General features: G+C 40.8%; 1 protein-coding gene across 1 annotated transcript; it reads right to left on the bottom strand.

Annotated features, from left to right (window-relative positions):
* Positions 1 to 217: 217 nt before the first annotated feature.
* On the bottom strand, positions 218 to 20,500 carry ALG6 (ALG6 alpha-1,3-glucosyltransferase). The gene is made up of 14 exons (XM_080623342.1): positions 20,405 to 20,500; positions 16,795 to 16,879; positions 13,333 to 13,422; positions 12,319 to 12,407; positions 10,014 to 10,096; positions 9,260 to 9,365; positions 6,875 to 7,049; positions 6,263 to 6,398; positions 3,897 to 3,982; positions 3,003 to 3,087; positions 1,839 to 1,909; positions 1,234 to 1,302; positions 889 to 1,087; positions 218 to 431 (listed from the first exon to the last, which is right to left on the bottom strand). Exons 1-14 carry the CDS (start codon positions 20,484 to 20,486, stop codon positions 234 to 236), a joined length of 1,554 nt encoding a protein of 517 aa, XP_080479468.1. The 5' UTR covers positions 20,487 to 20,500; the 3' UTR covers positions 218 to 233.
* Positions 20,501 to 20,979: the final 479 nt, after the last annotated feature.

Consider the following 20,979-nt stretch of genomic DNA (forward strand, 5'->3'; position numbering starts at 1 on the left):
AGCCTTAACTCAAAATTTGGTCCTTTATTAGGGAGTTCAAGTTTACAAATGGTAACAAAAAGTATTACACGTCTGCGGATGACACCAAATCACATTTCCAAATGCTCTTCAAAACAATCCTTCCTTTACAGGAATTGTATTACAGCACGAGCAGGTTTACCTGCAACACCAGACACTGCTCATGGAGAATACTCTGCCCTTTCACAGTTTAGTCCTTGATCTTCACAGGTTCATTAACTTATTTTCTTCTGACTTCTACTGTTCTTTGAGTCCCAGAGAATAACAACATTAAAATACACCAAAAATAGTATAAAATGTAAGCAAGAAGTAACAGACACAGCTAAAGGGAATAAATCCGGTAACCTCTGTGGGGGATGCACCGTGGCACTCATCACAGACAGGACAGCCATCAGGGTTATGGACAGAAGGAACTGTAAGAGAAGGAATGATGCATTAACTAATGGTGATTCAAATCCTCAAACAAATAAGCTGTTACTTTACTGCTTGGCTGCTCTGTATTCTTCAATCTATACTTGCAGAAAAACATTCCAGCACATCTCTACACAGACAGTGTGGCGTTCCCCGTTTGGGCTCTATCATAGAATCCCAGACTGGTTTGTGTTGGAAGGGACCTTAAAGCTCACCCAGTTCCAACCCCTGCCACGAGCAGGGACCCCTTCCACTAGAGCAGCTTGCTCCAAGCCCAATCCAACCTGGCCTTGAGCACTGCCAGGGATGGGGCAGCCACAGCTTCTCTGGGCACCCTGTGCCAGCGCCTCAGCACCCTCACAGGGAATGGACAGTTATGGACGTAAAGCTGGTTTATTCAACTCCTTCAGTAGCAGGAAAGAGCTGCAGGGAAGAGCTGTTGGAATTAAAATAACTCACCAGTGTCCTGACAATCTTGGGAAAGGACTTAAACCAAGAAACGTATCCCTTCAGGGAAAGGGAGAACTGCTTCAGGTGCAGGTCCTCTGCTGAAGTCTTCTCAAATATGGAAAAGGAAGTGGTGCAGACTGACAGGAACGCCAGCATGGTCACAGTGTAGGCCAGCAGCAGACCATCTTTCAGCAGCAGAGGCAGCATGCTGTTAAAACAGAATTACCCACAGAAGTGAGGGCACATGCCAAGTTATACTTCAAAGAACATAAAATGAAAGGGAAAAAGGAGATGTTTACACTGGAACTGGGGAAAGGACATGTTTTTAAACACTATTACCAGTGTCCAACTCACCTGAAAGTTGACACAAGTAAAAACCACGTGGCCATAAAAGGGATTTCATTTATGATTAAGCAGACTGGTCTAGAACGAAGAGAGGAGAAACAGATAAGCAAACTCTAAGTGACAGCACTTCCCCCTCCACCCAGATGCTGTGCTCCCGGTCCTCCAGGAGGCCAGGCAGAGCTCTATTCCACACTGCCACAGGCTTGGAAAACCCAGGAACAGGCAGCACCTGAAGTGCATCCTCTGCCAGAGCCTCTCAAAATCCTCCTTTATCTAACATTACTTTCAGGTACACGCAGGACATCAAGCTCAACCTGCAACCATGCTGGGCAGCGGATAACACCTCTGCTCCCCATGGACCATCACCTCACCCAGCCCCAGGCAGGCAGCTCTGGCCTGCACCTCTCCGTGCTCCAGGACACACAGCCCAGAGATGGGTGAAGCAGGAGAGAGCAGCATGGCTCTGTTTGCATGCTTTCACTTATGAGGCGTTCAGAAAGGCAAATGTATGGAGTTTTTACAGTCAGATGTATTTGTAAGCGAGGAAGCAGCATGCAATAATAAAGTGAGGAAAAGAAGATCAAAATATATCCCCAGAAAAATCATTTACTTACACTGACACTAGAAGAATAGATTTTTCATGTACTTGAAAGGAGAACAGGAAAAATGACAATGCACAACTAACCTTAGGAAAGCAAATCAGAGACACATTAGTCTATGTGACTGCAATGCAAAGGGAGGCTTTGGTTTCTCTGCTGGCACAGACTTTACAGGAATCTCTGAGCTAAATGATGTGGTTTTTCTAATTAACTGTTACATTTACTCCAGTGCCATCTCCATGGGCACAGAGGTGCTTCTGTCACCACCTCTACACACTGAGAAACGCATTGTTTGAAGGTTTACTCAGTGTAGTCACAAAGCACTTAACATGAAGAGCCCTCGCTCTTGCTCTGCTTTACTCCCAAGAGCATCCCCAAACTGTGGGATGCTGTTGTGTGGCAAACAGAACATTCACATACACAAACACTGGCAAAGCTCAGTGCTGGTGAGAGCTACCCACCTCTCTGACAGAGGAGTGTGCTCATCATCATGACCAGCCAACACACCAAAGTTAAGTCCTGTTTCCTCTCACCAAATGAAACACACTAAAACATAAACCAGCTCTTAGAAAGGATAAATGTTAATTTTAAGGCAAGGCTGTGATGAACTTCCAAAACTCTACTTGCATAAAATTAGAAGTATAAATTATCTTTTAACTCTTGAAGCCTTAGGACCAGCTCCATAGGATTTTGATTTCAAGGAAACCCTGATTTTTGCATGCAAGTCAGGTTCATGTGCTTAAATTCAATGATATGACTAAGCAAAGGCAAACATTTGAGAAAACAGTATCATTTTCAAACCACCAGGAACTCACATGTCCATCTTGGCACATTTGTTACTGATTTTTGCAGCTGATAGAGTAAGAAAAACTAGTACTTTGGAAGCTAAACAATAAGAGGAGACATTCCAACCCTGTATAAGGCTTTCATGTGTATGGAACCTTCTAGAGACTCTTCAGAGGAAGAGAATAAAAATACACACTAAATATTTGAGGCTCAGGGAGAAAATCTGGATTCAAAAGACAGGTCAGTGCCCTGGACACATGATAACAAAGCACGTCAAGTGAACTCTTCAGCAGCAGCACAATGACATTGACTGGTACCACACTTCACATCACAGTGGGTGGAACTACTCAGTGGTTGATCTAACCCAAGGAGCAGTTAAAAACATGCACTTACCAAAGCAAACTTAAATCCTCGCAGAGAAGGCTGGGCTGTGAGCTTTACACAAGCAGGCAGCAGACTCAGGAATGTTACAGCAAAACTAAAGAGTTGTGTAAGAAAACCAGCTTCAGTACACGAGGAGCTGCATCCACGCTCTCGTATGGTCACTTGTGAAGATTATCTAAGTTTGGAATTCAGTTTTCATTTTCAGAAGTACAAAATGACCCAAGGAGGCTCCATCACAAGAGCACCGAGTGCTCTTCACTGACAGACAACGCTTCTGAACAAGGAATAAAGCGTTTATTAATGGCAGTGCTAGGGTAATGGTTGGACTGGATGAACTTAAAGGTCTTTTCCAACCCAGCTGATTCTGTGATTTCTATTAATATTTCTGACTCTGAAGACCTAGACTTGAATCCTCCCATTTAGTCAGAAAACCAGAGCTGTGAACTCTAACTTCCAAGAGCACTACAGGAGGTAGTTCTTTAAGAGGAAAGCATGGAAGTTTTATCTGAGTTTTAACCAACCAAGTAGCTCAAATCACTATGTAACCAAGCAGGAATTTTTTCAGTCATTGGTACTCCTAACAGCACTTGGGGAACAGAATCATAGAATGGTTTGGGTTGGAAAGGACCTTAAGATCATCCAGTTCCAACCCTTTGCCATGGGCAGGGATGCCTGACACTAGACCATGTCACCCAAGGCTCTGTCCAACCTGGCCTTGAATGCTGCCAGGGATGGAGCATTATCACTTGGAGCAAGCATCGCTTGGGAGGAAGGTACAGTAGAGGAAGGAAAACATTTATTCAAGATTTTAAACACCATTTCTCATTCTTTGACCAAAATCAGTCATTTTGCAAAAATTAACACCAACAATAACCTATGTAAACCACTTCGGTTATGTCTTACCTGAGCTTTAGTTGAGTTTGAGGTGATATCATATTCTTTATCTTTATAAGGACACTTAGACTGCACCAAATATTGGCTACTTTATCCTGGAAGGGGGAAAAAAAGGTAATTAGTGATAATAACACTCATTCAAAGTAATATTTGTGACAAGAATGGGGCTTGGGAAGTGGGGGATTGTTGGGTTTTACCATGATAGTGCAAAGAGACACTTGCAGATATGCTTAGATGTACTTTACATTATTCTGATCTTCCAAAATGGGAACTCTCAAAAGACTCAAACAGAATCACAGAATGGTTTTGGGTTGGAAAGGACCTTAAGATCATCCAGTTCCAACCCCTTGCCATGGGCAGGGACACCTCACACTAAACCATGTCTCCCAAGACTCTGTCCAGCCTGGCCTTGAACACCGCCAGGGATGAAGCATACTTCACAGTAACTGAGAAATAGTTCTCCAGTACAAGAGACTGCCCCTGAACTCAGCAGATCACACACTTTGTGTGAATAAGGCTCTGAACCTACCTGTCCCTGAGTAAACCCTGGTGTATACGAATCTGTGTTCGCATGTGAAGACATTCTGTACACTGCCACGTTTCATGACGTACCTGCGTGTGTTTAGCCGTGCTTACTGCCTGCTAGCAATGACAGAGTTAACCTCTAATAAATCAAGAGCTCTAAAGACATCAGCAGTTGTGCTAGGATCACTTTCAAAATTAAATCTGTAACCACAGCTCTCATGCTCCTGAAACTCATCCCGAAACAGCTGCTGGAGGCACAGCTGTGTAGGCATAACACCGCGAAAGCTGCTCGCACCAACAACTGAGCCATCTTCCTCACATGCTCAGCAGCAATACAGAGCATGTGCCTCGAACCTGCTCAGGATTACAAGCCAACAGAGGGTTTGGCAGCACCAGCACACACACACACAGGGCGCCTGCTTAGGAGCCAATACGGTTTTACAACCAGCAGCATTTGTTACTGCTGCTGTAAATGGGAACTGATTCAAAGAACCTGTTCCAGGCACCCCGGTGTAAATTTACTGCGCGTTGCTTACGTGGACAATTCCTCGGTTTATCTCGATCAGCATCCAGCAACTCACCCCCTGATCAGCTCAGGAAATATCTGGGCTAATATTAGACTAAAATCCTTCAGCTCTTTCAAACTCCTTGGTTATTGTCATTTACATGTTTTAGTTTTAAACTTGGTACTGAATGAAAAGCGCGATGACCAAAATTATCCATTTCTAAATTCCAGATAATTCCTAAGAAATGGGGTTGTTGTTGGGGGGGTTTTTGCTCTATTTGGGGATTTTTGGACATGGTCTTTTTTGGAGGGGTTGTTGGGGCTTTTGTTTTGTTGTTGGGTCATTTTTTGGGGGGGTTGGGGTTTGGATTGTTTGTTTTTAACTAACCCACTAGAGAATACACTGAGAATACTTCAATAGCACTGCCTAAATGAAAAAGCTGCCTTTGGCCCTTCAGCATTAACTTTTGAAGAGAGGAAAGTGCCATTTGTGATATTTGTATCTAAAGAAGATAAAAACGATATTTAAGATGAATCAACCTATGTAAATATTTGCTTAAATCTCCGAGACATCAAACCCTGGAGATTCCAAGCTTCATTTTATTGCTTGAACCAGAAGCTGAGAAGCTGCTTATTAAAATGTAATATTAAGATTCATGCCCTAACGAAGCAAAACAGCAGCAACAACTCAGTGTTGCTGAGGAAAGGAATCCCCTTCCCTTTATCAGCAGGACTCCCTGGTGCTGTGTTAGCATTAGGTGAATGAGGAATTGCCTTCCCGGATTAAGGCTGCGGTACTCAGCACCCTGCAGCATGCAAATCTCCATAGCCTGGGGACAAGGAAAAGCAGAGCTGGCCTAAAACCTCTGGAAAACAGCGGATTTTCAGTGCCAGTTTCCACAAAGTGGGATAAAAAGGAAGTTGTAAAATGCACTCAAACCACTGTTTTTAATTATTTGTTTTTAATAATGAATCCTGTCCCAAAGAAGCTGAGCAGGACTAAAGAGAGAGACTGAAGCTGTTGACTTTCAAGGTTACATCTTCTGACACTGTCAATTACTATGGAATCTATTTCAATGGAAAAATGTATGGATTGAAGTATGGGTTTGATGATGGGATAAGTGTTGTCTACTGGTATAATATCCTGGAAGATGCCAGCTGAGCTGGGGTTAAATACTGGATTAAATAACTGGCAAGAAATGACTGCTGAAGAAGGCAGCTCAAATTACGAGCTCTGTGGTGTGTCTCCCACATGAAATCCCTAAAGGTCACGCTGAAGGTTTCTCAAGGGATCTAAGAACACAGAACATTTACAGTGGGGTGGGGGAGAAGAAAACATGCATGCCTCAAACAAGCCTCGGTCAATGGGAAAGAGTCTTCTGAGTACTTGCATGATTTGTTCCATGTCGGTACAGAACGGGAGCCAGCAGACAGCGAAGGAAACCACCACTGTCCCTGCTATCTTAGTTAGCAATACTAATCTGCAAGCAAGAGAAACACATCAGAAAAGATCAATCCACCCACTGGTAACACAAGTCAGCTCTTAGCTTACAGCATAAACCTCTCACAACACATGATACAGAACTGAAGGCAACAAATCTAAACCAGGAGCCACCAGCACCACAGGAAGAGCTCGTTGTCCCCAGGTTAATGAGAACAACCCCATGAGAACCATAGAGTTACTGCTGTCAATCTAACCTGCTTGCCTGCTGCAGCCCAGACTTAAGTTAGCTTACAGCACAAAGAGTGCTAAACACACCTGAACAGATTTTGCTGTTTGTTCAATGGAAATACTTCATGCAGACCTCAACAAGACATATGTATCTTGCAAGAGAGGGATACATTAGAAGAAGTAAAGTATCTTCGACTAGAAATTAATGCAGAAGTGCCCACATGCAAGCAAGGAGAATGACATTCCCAATGCCAGGAAACAGATACAATGGTTTAGGTCACTTACCCCTTTCCTTTCAGTCCCTTCTTGAAGCACTTGCCAAGCAAATAGCAGAAAAAGGGCAGAGAATGGTAGAGTTCCATTTGCTTGTAATTTAAGGCCAAGCAAAAGGCCACTGAACCCAACAGGTCCCAGTCATAAGACAGATAAAGTACACCCCACAAGGCAAGGCCCAGGCTCACTGAGTTGTATATGGTTTTTTATGTCAAGGACAAGATACACATCTTCATACTGGAAGGCAGCAATGAATGTCCAGAGGGATGAGTGTAAAACAGCACACAAGGGTTCTTTCAAGTTCTAAAAGCACACTGCCCGTTCTAACTGTGCTGGTCACACAGAGAAGTAACTGTACTTCTATTTAAGATTTCCAAAGCCTGATTCAAAGTTTACACAGGCAAATTTGAGGCTAAATAGTGTGTGTATTCAGTATACAAGTAACACGTATTACGTCAACCAGGATTTTGGGGACTATATAGTCAAATGCATCAGGGTAAACGTGTTTTTCTCGGTATTTACATGATTAAAGATAAACATTTCAAGAGTGTCTCCTCCCAGCTCTCAAAAGGTACATACAAAATCTTCAAATACATCAGTATTTAAACTATGTATTACTTAGATCAAGGACTCCTGAGGTTTTTGTGATATATTATACTCACACCACACTGTCATCCACAAGCAGTCCCCTTAGCTGCTAATGCTGTACAAACAAGGAATAAGTTACTAAAACCTGTGCCAGCGCCTCAGCACCCTCACAGGGAAGAGCTTCTGCCTAAGAGCTCATCTCAGTCTCCCCTCTGGCAGGTTAAAGCCATTCCCCTTGGCCTGTCCCTACAGGCCTTTGTCCAAAGGTTTCTTGTAGGCCCCCTTTAGGGCTGTATTTTACTGCCATGTTATTTGAGATCTCAATTTCACATCAACACCAAAAGGCTCTGTCCTTGCAGAGTCATGCAGCAGCAGTTCAGGTTAAGTAAATCTATTGACTTCTTGAGAGCTGGTCACAGTTAGGGAAGTTATCCGTGCAACAGGGCTGGAACAGAGCACAGGAGACCCTGCACTGCATCTCGCTGCTTCAACACAGCATCTGCTACACCCGCGTCACCCAGACATGAGGTTTGTGGAACCTTTTCTTAAGGATTTGATGCTCAGATTCCACAACGCCCACAATCTATTCCAGCATTCCACTGTAGTTATGGTTCAAAGATTTTTCCACGTATTTAAAAAAAACACCCAAGTATTCCCTATGGTGACTTAGGGACATTACTTCTTGCCCTATCCAACGTGGAACACGCAGAGCAGATAACTGCCTTCCTCTTTATACACGGTAGAAAGTGTAACCCTGTGCCACCTCCTGACCACCACCTTCTAAGAAGAGCTACATTCATTCCCATCCCTATCCTTGTAAATGATGTCTCCCAACAATCTGTATCTTTAAAGAGTCAGGCCACAAATACAATTTCAGGAGCCCTGAACTGTAACTCAAACACTCAGTAGCATTATGAACTCTTTCCCTTTGAAATCTACATTCTAAGATATGCTGTCTTCCAAGTTCACCAGGCACTCTCTTAGAAAACCACAAATTAGTAAACTATTTGATCGTCAAGACTTGATTTAGTGGACGCAGAGATTCAACATCTCCCTGGATTAGTTAAATATTAACTATTAGTATATTATAATACAGTATATATAATATAGTATATATAATATAGTCAAATATTAACAAGAATTAACATATATTACAACTCCAAGATTGTGTCCCACTGGCTCAATGGCACTACCTAGCACAGCCTGGAGGAGTCAACTAACACCATTTGGTTTATGATGGGCAAAACTAGTGTAAAACCAGCAATCTTATTCAAATCTTATTCAGTCTTATTCCATCTGTGAAGGTGTCTGCCACCAACATTGACCAGCCAGCCTGACAGCCTAACTCATGTTAAGTGCTCAGCTGGTAAATGGTTAGGCATTATGTGAAGTGAATCAAGTCTCATGTAATGGAAAAGGTAAGACAGAATGGCATACTTTATAGAAGTGAACATTTTACACACTCCATCTGACTCACTCCTCTGCCACCTCAGGAAGATCTAAGGTGGTTCTCTCTCCAAACTCAAAGCACAGGAGCACAAGCCATCATTCTTTCCACTCTATAGTGTTGTCACTGTCATACTAGTGATGTTTTCTGCAATAAGGTGACTGACAAACATGAGCTCGAGGCACAGGAAGAATGCTGTTCATGTTTGATTTGTCCCAATCTCAGCTACGTATCCCCAGTATATTCCAAACTTACAGTTTTATCATCTCTGCTCTGGGGTAGGCAGAAGCCCCTCAGATGCCTTTGTACACAGAAGTAACCTCTCGCCCAGCTAAAGACAACTACTAAAAGAACAGCGTTACTTTGTAAATCGAAAGGAATTATCACTGCAGAAGAAGGATACTGGAAGTGTCCATGGTCAATAAGAATGAGGCCTGGATAAAGCAGTATGCAGAGAGCACTGGAAACCTGGGAAGAAGGATCAAAAAAAGAGGAAAATAATTATTTCTAAGTTAGAAATAGAGGAACTTACACCACTACTCCAGTACAAAAATCTGCCCCTCCACGGTGCATCCTGTATGTGGGAATCTGATTTTCTACAATATTCTGCCAGCAATATTCTGAAGAATAAAGAAGGATCAAGATTTTCCGTAACTGAGGAAACATGGAATAGAGACCAGGCTCCCCTTTGCCAACCAGCTGAGATCACCCGCACCCATCTTAAACCTTGAAACCACACCTAAAACCATACGACTTATTCCAGAATGCATGGGTTCTGCCATAAGGCCTGTGCAAGACAAAGCAGTTCCTGGATTCCCCCATCTTGGGTTTACTTCCCAAGTAATAAGTTCATAAAGAGACATAATTCAGGAGTTCATGGCATCTAAACTTCAGAGCATCTTGTGATGCTCTATATTAATTGCTGTCAGATAATTAATGGCTTCATCTTTTTAACTGAAAAGCCTTTAATACAAGATACAGTGATTGACAACAGTTCTCTGTCAACTAAAACCATCACAGTGTTCTACACATTAACTCTCATGCTGTTACATTCCTCCCCTGTTTTAAGAGGATGCTCTCTTTGTTTCTTCATTTACACACACACCAGATACTTGCCTTCTTTTTAGTAGACGTTTCTTTCAAGGAAAAACAATATAAAATAACTGCAGGAATATAAACCAGCAAATCAGCAACAATCACTGAAAAACAAAGAGTAACTTTACGTTAGAAGGCTCACACATACCTCATTTAGTGCTGCTCAAGTCACACATTTTCATGTGGATTGTGAATCACTGACTTACTTATGGTTTTAACTTCTGAATGCTCCACGTCTTGGTTGTGTTTGGTGTTAAAAAGCACTCAGATGATAACTAGACAGTGTTGGGGTGAGACCAGTTGGCTGCCTTTTGAATGCAGGGTTTACCTCTGTACCCTCCTTGAAAACTTCACTTTAGTCATTCAATTCAATTGGAGTTCAGAAGTCCCAGGGCTATAGTTCCAGCTAAATAAGCTTTTCTATTGTCTTACATTGTGTTACAGTATGTTTCATTGCTTTAAACATAGCTCCAGTTGGCAATAACACCAAAGCCCTTTTTTTTCAATAGTTTTGGGAAAAACACAGAAAAAATATAGGGAAATAAACATTCAAATATCCGAAAGTTCATTGGAATAAACTGGGGAGTTCCACTTCAAAGGACAGAAAGAAATGGGTGTACAGAATTTGATCTTGTTAATGTCTCGAACGCTATCATTTCTGATGTCCAGAAGCTGCTGCTTCCATGTGTTCAGCTGTCTTGGCTTCTGGCACAGCCTCAGTCAATAAGGGAGCACACTCTAGTTCCTCACATGCCGAAATGAGAGAAGGCATTCTTCATTCTCCAAAGACATCAACTACAACCAGATCCAGTCAAGTTGTTTGATGAAACAGACAGTCTGGAGACACAATTACGAAGCTCTAGGTTATAACTATCCCTAGTCTGTGTGATGTGGATAAATAGTCTAAAACTAGTTATTTGGCTTTCATCATCTGCCTACAGCAAGTATTTGTACAAGGGTGGACAACAGAACCAGCAGCTTCACCTGACTGGAATTGTGTCAACTGCTGCTCATGCTTAAACCACCAGGTGAATTGAGTGTTGTCTTAAGAGCCTGAGAAAGAGAGTCAGATTATTCCTATACACCAGTTTCAGTTATTCCAAGAGATAAAGTATAATTTGCCTCTTTGTAGTCATAGGATTTGGAAGAGAACGTTTAAAGACATCAGTTATTCAGTGCTGAAGCCACAATTAAACAAATAAACCCAAGGCATTAGCAAAACAAATCCACTGACACTTCAAACAAAGGTGCGATGCCAAGAGCTGACGCTGACCACCCTGAATTATTTGAGTGCATTCTTCTAATGGCTATTGTTCAAAAGTGTTTATCAGCCCTGCTCGAGCCATCGGTGGTTTGTCAACTGAGTTGATTTCAAAACTAATAAAGCCCATTTCAAGGGTAATTAAGTTCTAGTGATTTTTATTTCTTTCCAATTCAATCAATTCCGAAGACCAGACAGGGAGGTTTGTGAAGTACTGAAAAGCTACTGAGGAGCAACAGATTCTGCTGTTGCAATCAGAAAGCATTTTGTGTGATTCCAGTGCTACACAAAGCAAGAGAAACCCTTCAAATGAAAGAAAATAGTAACAGGATAACACAGCATCTACCATTGTTCAGAGAACTGGAGCTCACAGGCCACACTGTTTGCAGACCCACTGACACGGCTACTGCATTAAGTTATCCACATGTATTTTTTCAGCACTTACTTTAACCTTTCCTTTGTAGCTCAGAATAATCAAATGGTCAGAGAAGTGACTGCAGGAAAATGAAGTTTAGGGTAAAAGTGGTGAAATACAACTTTACTTTTTTGTTAACAGTTTATCCCTAGAAAGTGGTGACTCTGAAAGTGGTATCTTTAAAAACGTCAAATACCTCTTCCTTTAAGATAAAGCACACAGCTCATAATGAACCTCTCCAAGATCTCAAGAGGTTGTTAATGCCAGTCTACATATGAAATAATTCCACAATTAAGACCAAGCCAAGCTGTAAATGAAAAGCATGTGTATGAGAACGGAAGGGAAAGCAGCAAAATGATTTTCAATTCAAAAATGTTATAAATATAGATATATGCTATAAAAAAGTGGCTTTGTCTTAGGAGTTTTTACCAAATCAATTGGGTTAAGAACTTGTTTACGTATTTCATCAGCTTCACGGTAGAAGAGAAAAGAACACAGGAGTTTGGCTCATAAATGGAGCTGCAAGGCTACCCAAGTCCAAGAACTGGGAATAAACTAGTAAAGACAGAGAAGCTGCATGACATTAAACATGCTAAACCAGTAAGCAAGACAATCTGTACCTTCATCCTGAGGAAATGTAATTTTCCTACCTGTTGTACGCATAAATAACTTATGTGGCTGACTCTCATATCCCCGAGATGTGTGCAGGGCAATCCAATCAGGATTTATTAACTTTGCACTGTAAAACAAAGCACAGACACATCGAAACGTAGACAGTTCTCATTTCCCTTTACACCCCACTCAGCGATAAAGATGACACGCACAGGAGCATATTCCAAGAATTAAGATGAATGGAAAAGGAATATTTCAAAGAGCAATAGTGATCAATGAGAGATTTCCCTCCCAGCTACATCAGTTTATGCTACAGACTTTAGCTGCTATTTCACAATTAAAAAGGAATCATCTTTGCAAACAGGACAACTGGAATACAATATTTATTAGGACAAGGTAACCACCTTCAGTGTAGTTCCACTGACTTTTAGAAAAACAATTGTAAATACCTTTCATGCTTAAGTATTAAATATAAACCATTTACAGTTCACATAGATGCCCCACATAACTCAGCCGGTGCACTTTAACCTACATTCTTATTCCATCAGTCTCATTCCAACAGCAGTAAAGCCCTTGTGGAAAAAGTATTCCAATAACAGAATTCTATTTACATGATATCCAGTCATCAAATGTCACTTGGGCTCTCAACACACGAGAGCTTTCCCATGAGATATGCCCAGTTCCTACGGCACTTTTCTCTGTGCATCACTGATCCAACAGTAGCTTCTATGGAAACATAAATGTCTTAAGTCACATCTAACTCTGCTAAAGTTTACAGACCTGGCAAAAGGAATGGAACCCTTCAGTCCCCTGTGAGGTAATTACAAGGCAGAAAACCAGCAGTATTAGTTTTAAGCAATAGGGATACACATAAAATCTATTCCCTAGCTTTAAGGAAGCAAACAATACTCTCCATTTCATCAGCTGTCCAGATTGCTGGTTTTTAGCTACTGGCTTCTCTCCTCAGAAGAGACAGACACAAAAAGGGGAGAGCAAGGGGGGAAGAGAGATGAATTTGGTATTTCATAAAGTACTTTAAATCATCCACTTACATGTAAGCACACACAAGACTGTGGTAGGCGGTAAGAGGCGGATAATCCAGGCCCCAGTACAGCAGGTTGTTACCAGTTGTATTGAAGTACCTAGAATAATAATAATTAAAACTTTAATAAGGCTCTACATCTCCAGCTTTGTTTCAGCTCAAGGAAAAGGCTGAATATTAACCCAAGTATTTGTATTAACACATTCAAAACCCAACACAGGAGTCTGTAACTTCTACATCTGCTTTATTTTACTGCACACCAAAATATCTCAACAAAACAAAGGCAAAAGTGATCCAGAGCACTCTCACTTGTGTTTGCAAAGTATGTTTAAAAACACTGCTAAAGCTACTTACCTGGAGAGGGAAAACCCTTGATGTGAATGGCGTTTGACAAAAATCCAAAAACTAAAACAAAGCCTGCACAAGAATCGCTATACACATCTACTGCAGCTCTAGGCTTCTGCCTGCGCTGGGCTTTGCACATCCTCACCTCCACCTACAAACCAAGCCTACATATGTCACCCATGTCAGTAATTCCAGGAGACAGCAGTTTGCCAAAATAGAAATAAAACCAATGGAAACTGCAAAAGAAATTTCATTCACTGGTTGTTATTTTTGTCCTTATATTTAATCCTATTCCTTTCTTTCCTGGACTTGGACAGCACACGGAGCATGTGACAATGACTTTGGAATAGTTAAACTTTCTCTGCTCCTATTTCAGACTGTAATGTAGCACATCGCGAACTGCTTCTGCTCAACAGAAAACCTGGAAGTACTGAAAAACCATCTGTTGAAGTTATACGGCTAGAAAGCAACTGAACAGAAGTGGAAAAGGGCGGCATGAAGATATTACACAAACAAAAAGCACCATATATCTGGAAGAAAACTACGTCACAGCAGGTGCACCTGGGCAACAGCGTCAGCATGAATGCAGAAGTAGAGGCTAAAAAGTTCCTTAGAAGGCAGCATCAAGTTATCAGAGTAACCTCAATAACCACACAAGGGCACAAACCTCAATCAGATACATCAGCCACAGCCACTTTACCTCGTTCTGCCTCAAAACTCAGGTGGAACACGTGAAAGAAAGGAAAAGGATTTGCCCATTTGGAATTACGTTGTGTCACGTGTTTGGAAGACTGGCAGCAGTTAGAATTAAGTCACCTCTTCCAAATGTGAAACAGAAGGTCTTATCCAAGGAAAACGAGTCATAAAAATAAGGCATTAGACCCTTTATATCTCACAGTGAAACAGACTGACTAGCCTAACTGCCATGGGGCAAGCTCCTGGCTCTTCCAGTTTCTCTTGTCAAATGCAACCAGTTTTTGACATCTATTATAGTAAATGATGTTTCTTGAATTCTTCATGAGCTGCCTGAAGAATCTGATGAGCTGATGATAAATCACGTTTCTTTGAGCTGCATCTTTGCTTCTTATCCTACAATTCCAAAGTGTTCATGCCAAAGCAGTTACGGTTCTTCATGCAGATTGTACGATTCCACAACTTTGTCATAAACTTTCTGGGTTTGTCTTAGGTTTGGGGTTTTTGTTTGGTTTTTCTTTAACTTTACTGTCCATAAACTCATAGTTTCAACAGAAAAAACAACCCCCCTACCCAGTAATACTTAGCAAAAAAGCTGACACAATTTTAACTAGCAGTGTAATAAGGAAGGATGCTCTTAGAGTAGCCTTTAATAAATAACATCAAGAATATAAAGACTAATATAGAAAACAAATACTTACGTTTTGGCCTCTGGCTCAGAAATGTCACACAAGGAAACTAATACTGTAGTGTACTGCAGCAATTTGTCTTATACATCTTTGTTTTGGACCAAAGAAAATAAGCACGGAGCACGCAGCTATATTACCTATAGGTGCCTGTTTAACAGTCAGCGTGACAGCTCTCCTCCCCAGAGCTTCTCTCTGCACATAGAGCCAAGTTTACAGAGGAACGCTTGCTTGCTGCATAGACAGCTCTTCTCATACTAAACAAGCAACAGCGTGAGAAGTGATTCGAATCCCAACTTCAAATATGAATACTATTTTTACACCCTGAAGTATAATGTGTTTTCTGCTTATTTCTATACTACAGGAACAGAAAGCCAGCTTCGTTTTCTAGAATGTAATCCCTTCCATGTCAGCCAAAACGTTCTTTTCCACCACCCAAAACTGAACATGACTTTGCTGTGTTACAAATTCAATTCCCAAAGCAGACCTAATCCAAAAAACTTCTGTTATAAATAAAACAAAGAGCAAATACAACAAGGCTGAGATGCCAAGCTGGCAGCCCAGAGGCGAAACCCAGCCTGCAATATAGTTTCATCTGCCCTCGGGGAATGCCTAGAAGTAATGCCTCCTATAACTCTTAATTTTAAGTACATACAGTTCCACATAGCAGAGTGGATCAAAGCTGCCAACTCCATAATTATGTCAGCTCTCCACTAGCCCAACTCTGGCACAATGAGGGTTTGGATATCCCAGAAAAACATAGAAGAGAAATGATAATATAGATATAACAGGATGATCCGAAGTCACAATATAAAGTCATCTGCAGAGTTTCAGAGTGTCGTACTTTCAGAACTGACCCCATATATATTTACAGCAATACAATTGAATTAATATTCTATTCTGTCATATTAGTCTCTTCCTCAACAGACAGCTGAGGAAAAAAATCACAGCAAGCAGAATGTAACTATCCCTATTGGAAAATGACCTGAAGTTCCAATGCGTTCCAATTTACATTGTAGCATACATAGCGACAAAATAATGTTTACCATTCCATGCAAGCTCTAAGAAATATTAGGAACAACACAAAAAGAAGTAAAATATTTGGAATCATCTTCCTACTGGTTTAAGTGATCTGTACAAATGAAGCTCACTGTCATTACAGCTAGAGTCCAGGCACCCACATTTTAAATGCTATAGTAAGAACACGGGTATGAACAACAAATTCACAAGTGTAAAAACCAACCAGTGCCTCCAGCACAAGAATTCAAATCTCTGCATTTACTGGCATGCCTCTGCCTTTCAGCTTAGGGGAGATGAGCAGAGCTTGGTTTGGTTGTGTCATTGCAGGTTTTAGTGCATTAGAGATCTGGAACTCAGGAAGCTGAATGATTTGTTTTCTAACCCAGGAGAGCAAGCTTCTCTAAGATCTCATATAAACCTAAGAAGAAATTGCTTCTGGATCTTTCCATTCGATCAGAAACAAAGCTGGAGCTTCACAACAGAGAAGTCAGAACAGTTGGCTATAGAAACTCATAGCCAACAAGTCAAAATTCCAAATTTTAGCTTTTTTGAGAAGAAAACAGTGCCTCAGTTTAAGAACAGGGTAATACTGCATTAATACAAAAGGAATTTTAGCATAGTTCAGAGAACAGTAGAGATGCTGCAGAGAGATCTTAAAGGTATATTAAGGAAAGATACAACCCAAAGTTTCATTACATTTACCCCTTTGTAACCCACACACTACATACCACTGCCTGATGGGCAAATTGTAAGTAACTTCTTGCCAGTGCCTCTGAGCTTCATAGTCTCCATACATAGGTGGTTTTCCTGCACCTAAAAAGAAGTGACAGTACTTAGGGATTTATTAAGTTTATGCAGATTGCTTTTCCTGTAGATATGCATTTGCATATTAATATATCACGAATTTTATTCTCCACGGCCTTATGATATTTGAGAACAAAATAGAGACCTCATCGGCTACGCAGTCTAACAGGGAGGGGAAAAAAGAAAGTTACACGTTCTTTTGGCCTTCTGGATATTTCTGCATCAAGCATTTATCAAGATATTCCGCTGTGAAGAATTGCTTCCTCATCTGACAAAAAAATCATTTCCAAGTGTAGATGAAAAATGGGGCACTTTCTCTGAAATAAGAAAACGCACGTAACAGACACCCTGTACTGATTCTGTGTGAGCTACTGCGTGTCCTTAGTATATAACAACTGACAGTGTTCTCACTTGTGCTTCAGCCACGTTGTGGTGCTTTGCTTTTAAAAGTAACAACCAGCCATATCTTTATATTCCCTTAGAACTAGGACTTGCTGTAAGTCCCCCAGATCCCTTCCCTCTGCTGCCTGCCTAGCAAGAACACTGCATCTGCCCCTTAATAAGGAGTTCAAATGAGCCATTTACCGAATGAGGCCATTCATCACACAGGATAGGTTTGGAAGGATTTTTTCTTATGATCTACAAAGCTTTCTAAATAATAACTGCTCCATTTTGGTTTACAGGAATTCTCCCTCACACATTTTTCAACTGAGTGATTGTTATGTAGCAGTTCTGCAGAGTGAATTACGTTAAAGGACACTTCTCACGCATGCATACGTAAGTCTCCCAGGAAACCAAGATATTCCTTTTATTTGCACAGGAAAAAAAGCTTTATCAATGCAAATACTTCAGATGTCTACTCATAAACAATTGCCTCAACAAAAGCCTAACTCTGATAACGGCAGTATGTTAAGCATCTTTATCACAGAATTTATTTACTTATATTAACCTGTGCTTATTGAGAACAGGAACTGGACTGGTAACACTCCCAGTAAAATATTGACACGAACTAGACAGGGATTTAAGAGTTTCTCTAAAATATAGGAAAGCCATCTATATTTTTTCACGTGATCTATGTCTGTGGGAGTCACACAAGCTCCGATATGTACTACTTATTCCTGGGAAGTGGAAAGAACATTATCTCCGCTATTTTAATCCTGGGTAGTAGAGAAAAGAGATTATCTCCACGGTATGGCACATTCAACTCAAAGTTTCCCAAACAAGTGAGGTCACTGGAGAATAGGAGGTTTAGCAGTGACTGTTCTGTAACTATAAATCTAGAACAAAAAAACTGTCATAGGGTTACTGAAATACAAGAAAAGGTATTATCCAAATTATAGTGTTTGTGTGTGTGCATATGCACATCGGTACATATCTAAAACCACACATTTTATTTCAGCTGTCACAAGAAAAACCATCACAGGAAGAGAAATTAATTCCGTCAGAACGACCAAGAGAGATCTTAAAGTTCGATTACTGAAAGCCAAACACAGAGATGGATCACGCATCCGTCTTAGTCTGAGAACGCACATTTAGCTTCTACTTACAGCAAGCATCAAGTATGCAGCTAAACAGAAATCAGAATTTATAAAAATTGAGTGTTTTATTTGAAAAGGGTCACAAATACTTTAAATTTAGAGCAGTCTTATTGAGTTCTACTGTGATCTGGAAGCAGACATTTTTAAGGGTCTGAAGCTGCCTTTCAACAGAGGTGTTTAGCTTAATTTAGCAGTTTAGCAGTGCATAAAAAAGTATGCATTAATATATGAAGCCAAGTTTTTCCTCAATAATTCTCCAAGATCAGCCAATCTAAGGTCATCATAAATGGTGACCTTTCAGAACTAGGTATTGGTTATGTGCTTGCAGAAGGCAGATCCAAAAACATGCTGGATGGCTAGCAACAACAGAATGGAACTGAGATGGCAACCCAAGACTCTACAGCAAATAAGGGCAGAATTAACCCCCTTGCTTCTGGCCATCCACAGCACTTCAGAGCATGCTGAATCAGCACTTTTACCAGAGCCCACTTCAGACAATGATGACTGCTTCTAATCCTTTGCTCAACTTCACTGCAGCGACCAGCAGTGAAAGCAAAACAAGATCACAGCAGTTTAAACACTACCCTGACCATTTTTTGCCTTGCTCCTGTCATTAAATGTATATTACATCTGAAGGAAGTCAAAGAGGAAAAAAAACCCCAGTGTAGATAATGCATGACAGCTCTAACATTCAGGTTTGCCTTTTCTTTCAGCCAGCCAATGCTCAAAGTTAAGCACGTGCTTTAATAATTCGCTGGATTGGATCAGACTCAGCTTTTCCTATTCCAAAAGAAGTTATACAATCATTGCATAGGAAACAAGATTAGAAAAGATGATATTTTAGATCAGGCGTCATTTTAAGACTCCCAAAATCTTGATAGGTTTGAAATTAAATCAACTTTAAAAACCCTACTTAGCAAAGTAATTGTAAAGACTTGCAATGCAAGTCTTTAAAAGACAGAAAATTTAAACAGAAATTTAGCATAGTGTGGCAAAAGACAGGGTGTTTGGTTTGCTGTCTATGGATGGGTAAAAAAGCCTCTGTTACCTTCAGAGCAGATTTCCTACAATGGCATCTTCAGAAATCAAGCAACTGTGCAAGAAGGTGTACATGCGACTTCTCTGCAAGCAAATTCCTTCAAGTAAGTGAAACCCAGAGGCTATCAGTTTAAAAAAAAATCACTCAAATGCTACAGAACAGCTCCAACTACTTAGGGAACGAAGCTCCCAATTGCCTTAACAGAGACCTAGAGCTGAATTTGAGCTTGTGATTCTTTTAGTTGATGGGGATTAAAAGTAATAGTTTGGGTTTGAGGGGGTTTCAATTTGCAGAGAGCAAGCTTTGTACAAGCTCATGCTAAGTGTAGGAATGGCATTGAGAGGTTTGGAAAAAAGAACTTGCTAGTTCGTTCAAGCATACTGAGATGGGGAGGAGAAAACCTCATCTATTAAAAGATCATAGCTGTAGTTTATGCTGTAAACAACTTTAAGGAAGTATAGCTACAAGGCAGAGTGTAATCACTCACTCCACATCACCTTCACACTGTCTTCATTACCACCAGTACAGTTTTAGCTAAACATAAATTAAGGCTGTATCTGTTATAGAACTTAAAGGACAAGATTAAACAAATGTACAATTGGATTGCAATAACATTCTGCACCTACTGAAACAACAAAGGCATGGGGTGAACTGCCAGCTGTTCTTTGGCTCCTAAAACATTACTGACCATCACACACACAGAAAAACACACTGTGGTGTTTTTTCCGCAGCATTTTATTCCAAGCAGCTGTGACGTTAATCACTGCACACTTCAGAAACATAGGAACAAGGTATTACACGAACCCTAGGGAAACAGAGAGGCACTAAAATATGACAATACTTGAAATAACACATTGCTTCCTATTTACGATTTTACATGCAAGTTTATTTTAATTTATCACAAGCTCCATAATTCAGCTTCATGTGGTTGCTTTACAGACCATGAACATGTATTACCTGAGTAAGAACTGAGCGACACAGTCCAGCGTACAGTAAGTGCCAGTAAAACAGTGATTGTCATTAAGCTCCACTTCTCCATAGCTGCTCTTTGTAACAAGCCAAAAGGTACCTGAAAAAAAAACCACCATAAACATTGCTACAGCACTGTCTGTGGGTTTGTTCCTTAGGCATTTAATAGCACAACAGCTACTCCCAGCTTTCTCTCCACCCAGAAGCATTCGGTTACTGTCTCATGTGTGGAAGCACGGTGCAATCAGGAGGGGTTTCAGTACTGGAGAATTTCTAACCATGATGCCCAAAGCTGCCCAGAAGCAATTTCCTCCATTTCTGAGCTAGAAGCTGAAAAGGCATCTGATAAAATGCATTAAAACAACAGCAAGAGGGGTAAAAGATTTCAAACCACTTGAGAGAATTCAGTTACCAGATCAGCACTGCGCTGTATATACACATACAAACTTAAGCATCATCTCAATAAGCTCCACAATTTGTTCTGCAAACATATAGCATGTTTTTACCTGTGACAAGAGAAGATTCTACAAGAGACCAGTAGGGAAGATTGTAGCAGCACTCAA

The sequence above is a fragment of the Psittacula echo genome (genome assembly GCF_963264785.1).
Source record: "Psittacula echo genome assembly, chromosome: 7".
Taxonomy (NCBI): Eukaryota; Metazoa; Chordata; class Aves; order Psittaciformes; family Psittacidae; genus Psittacula; species Psittacula echo.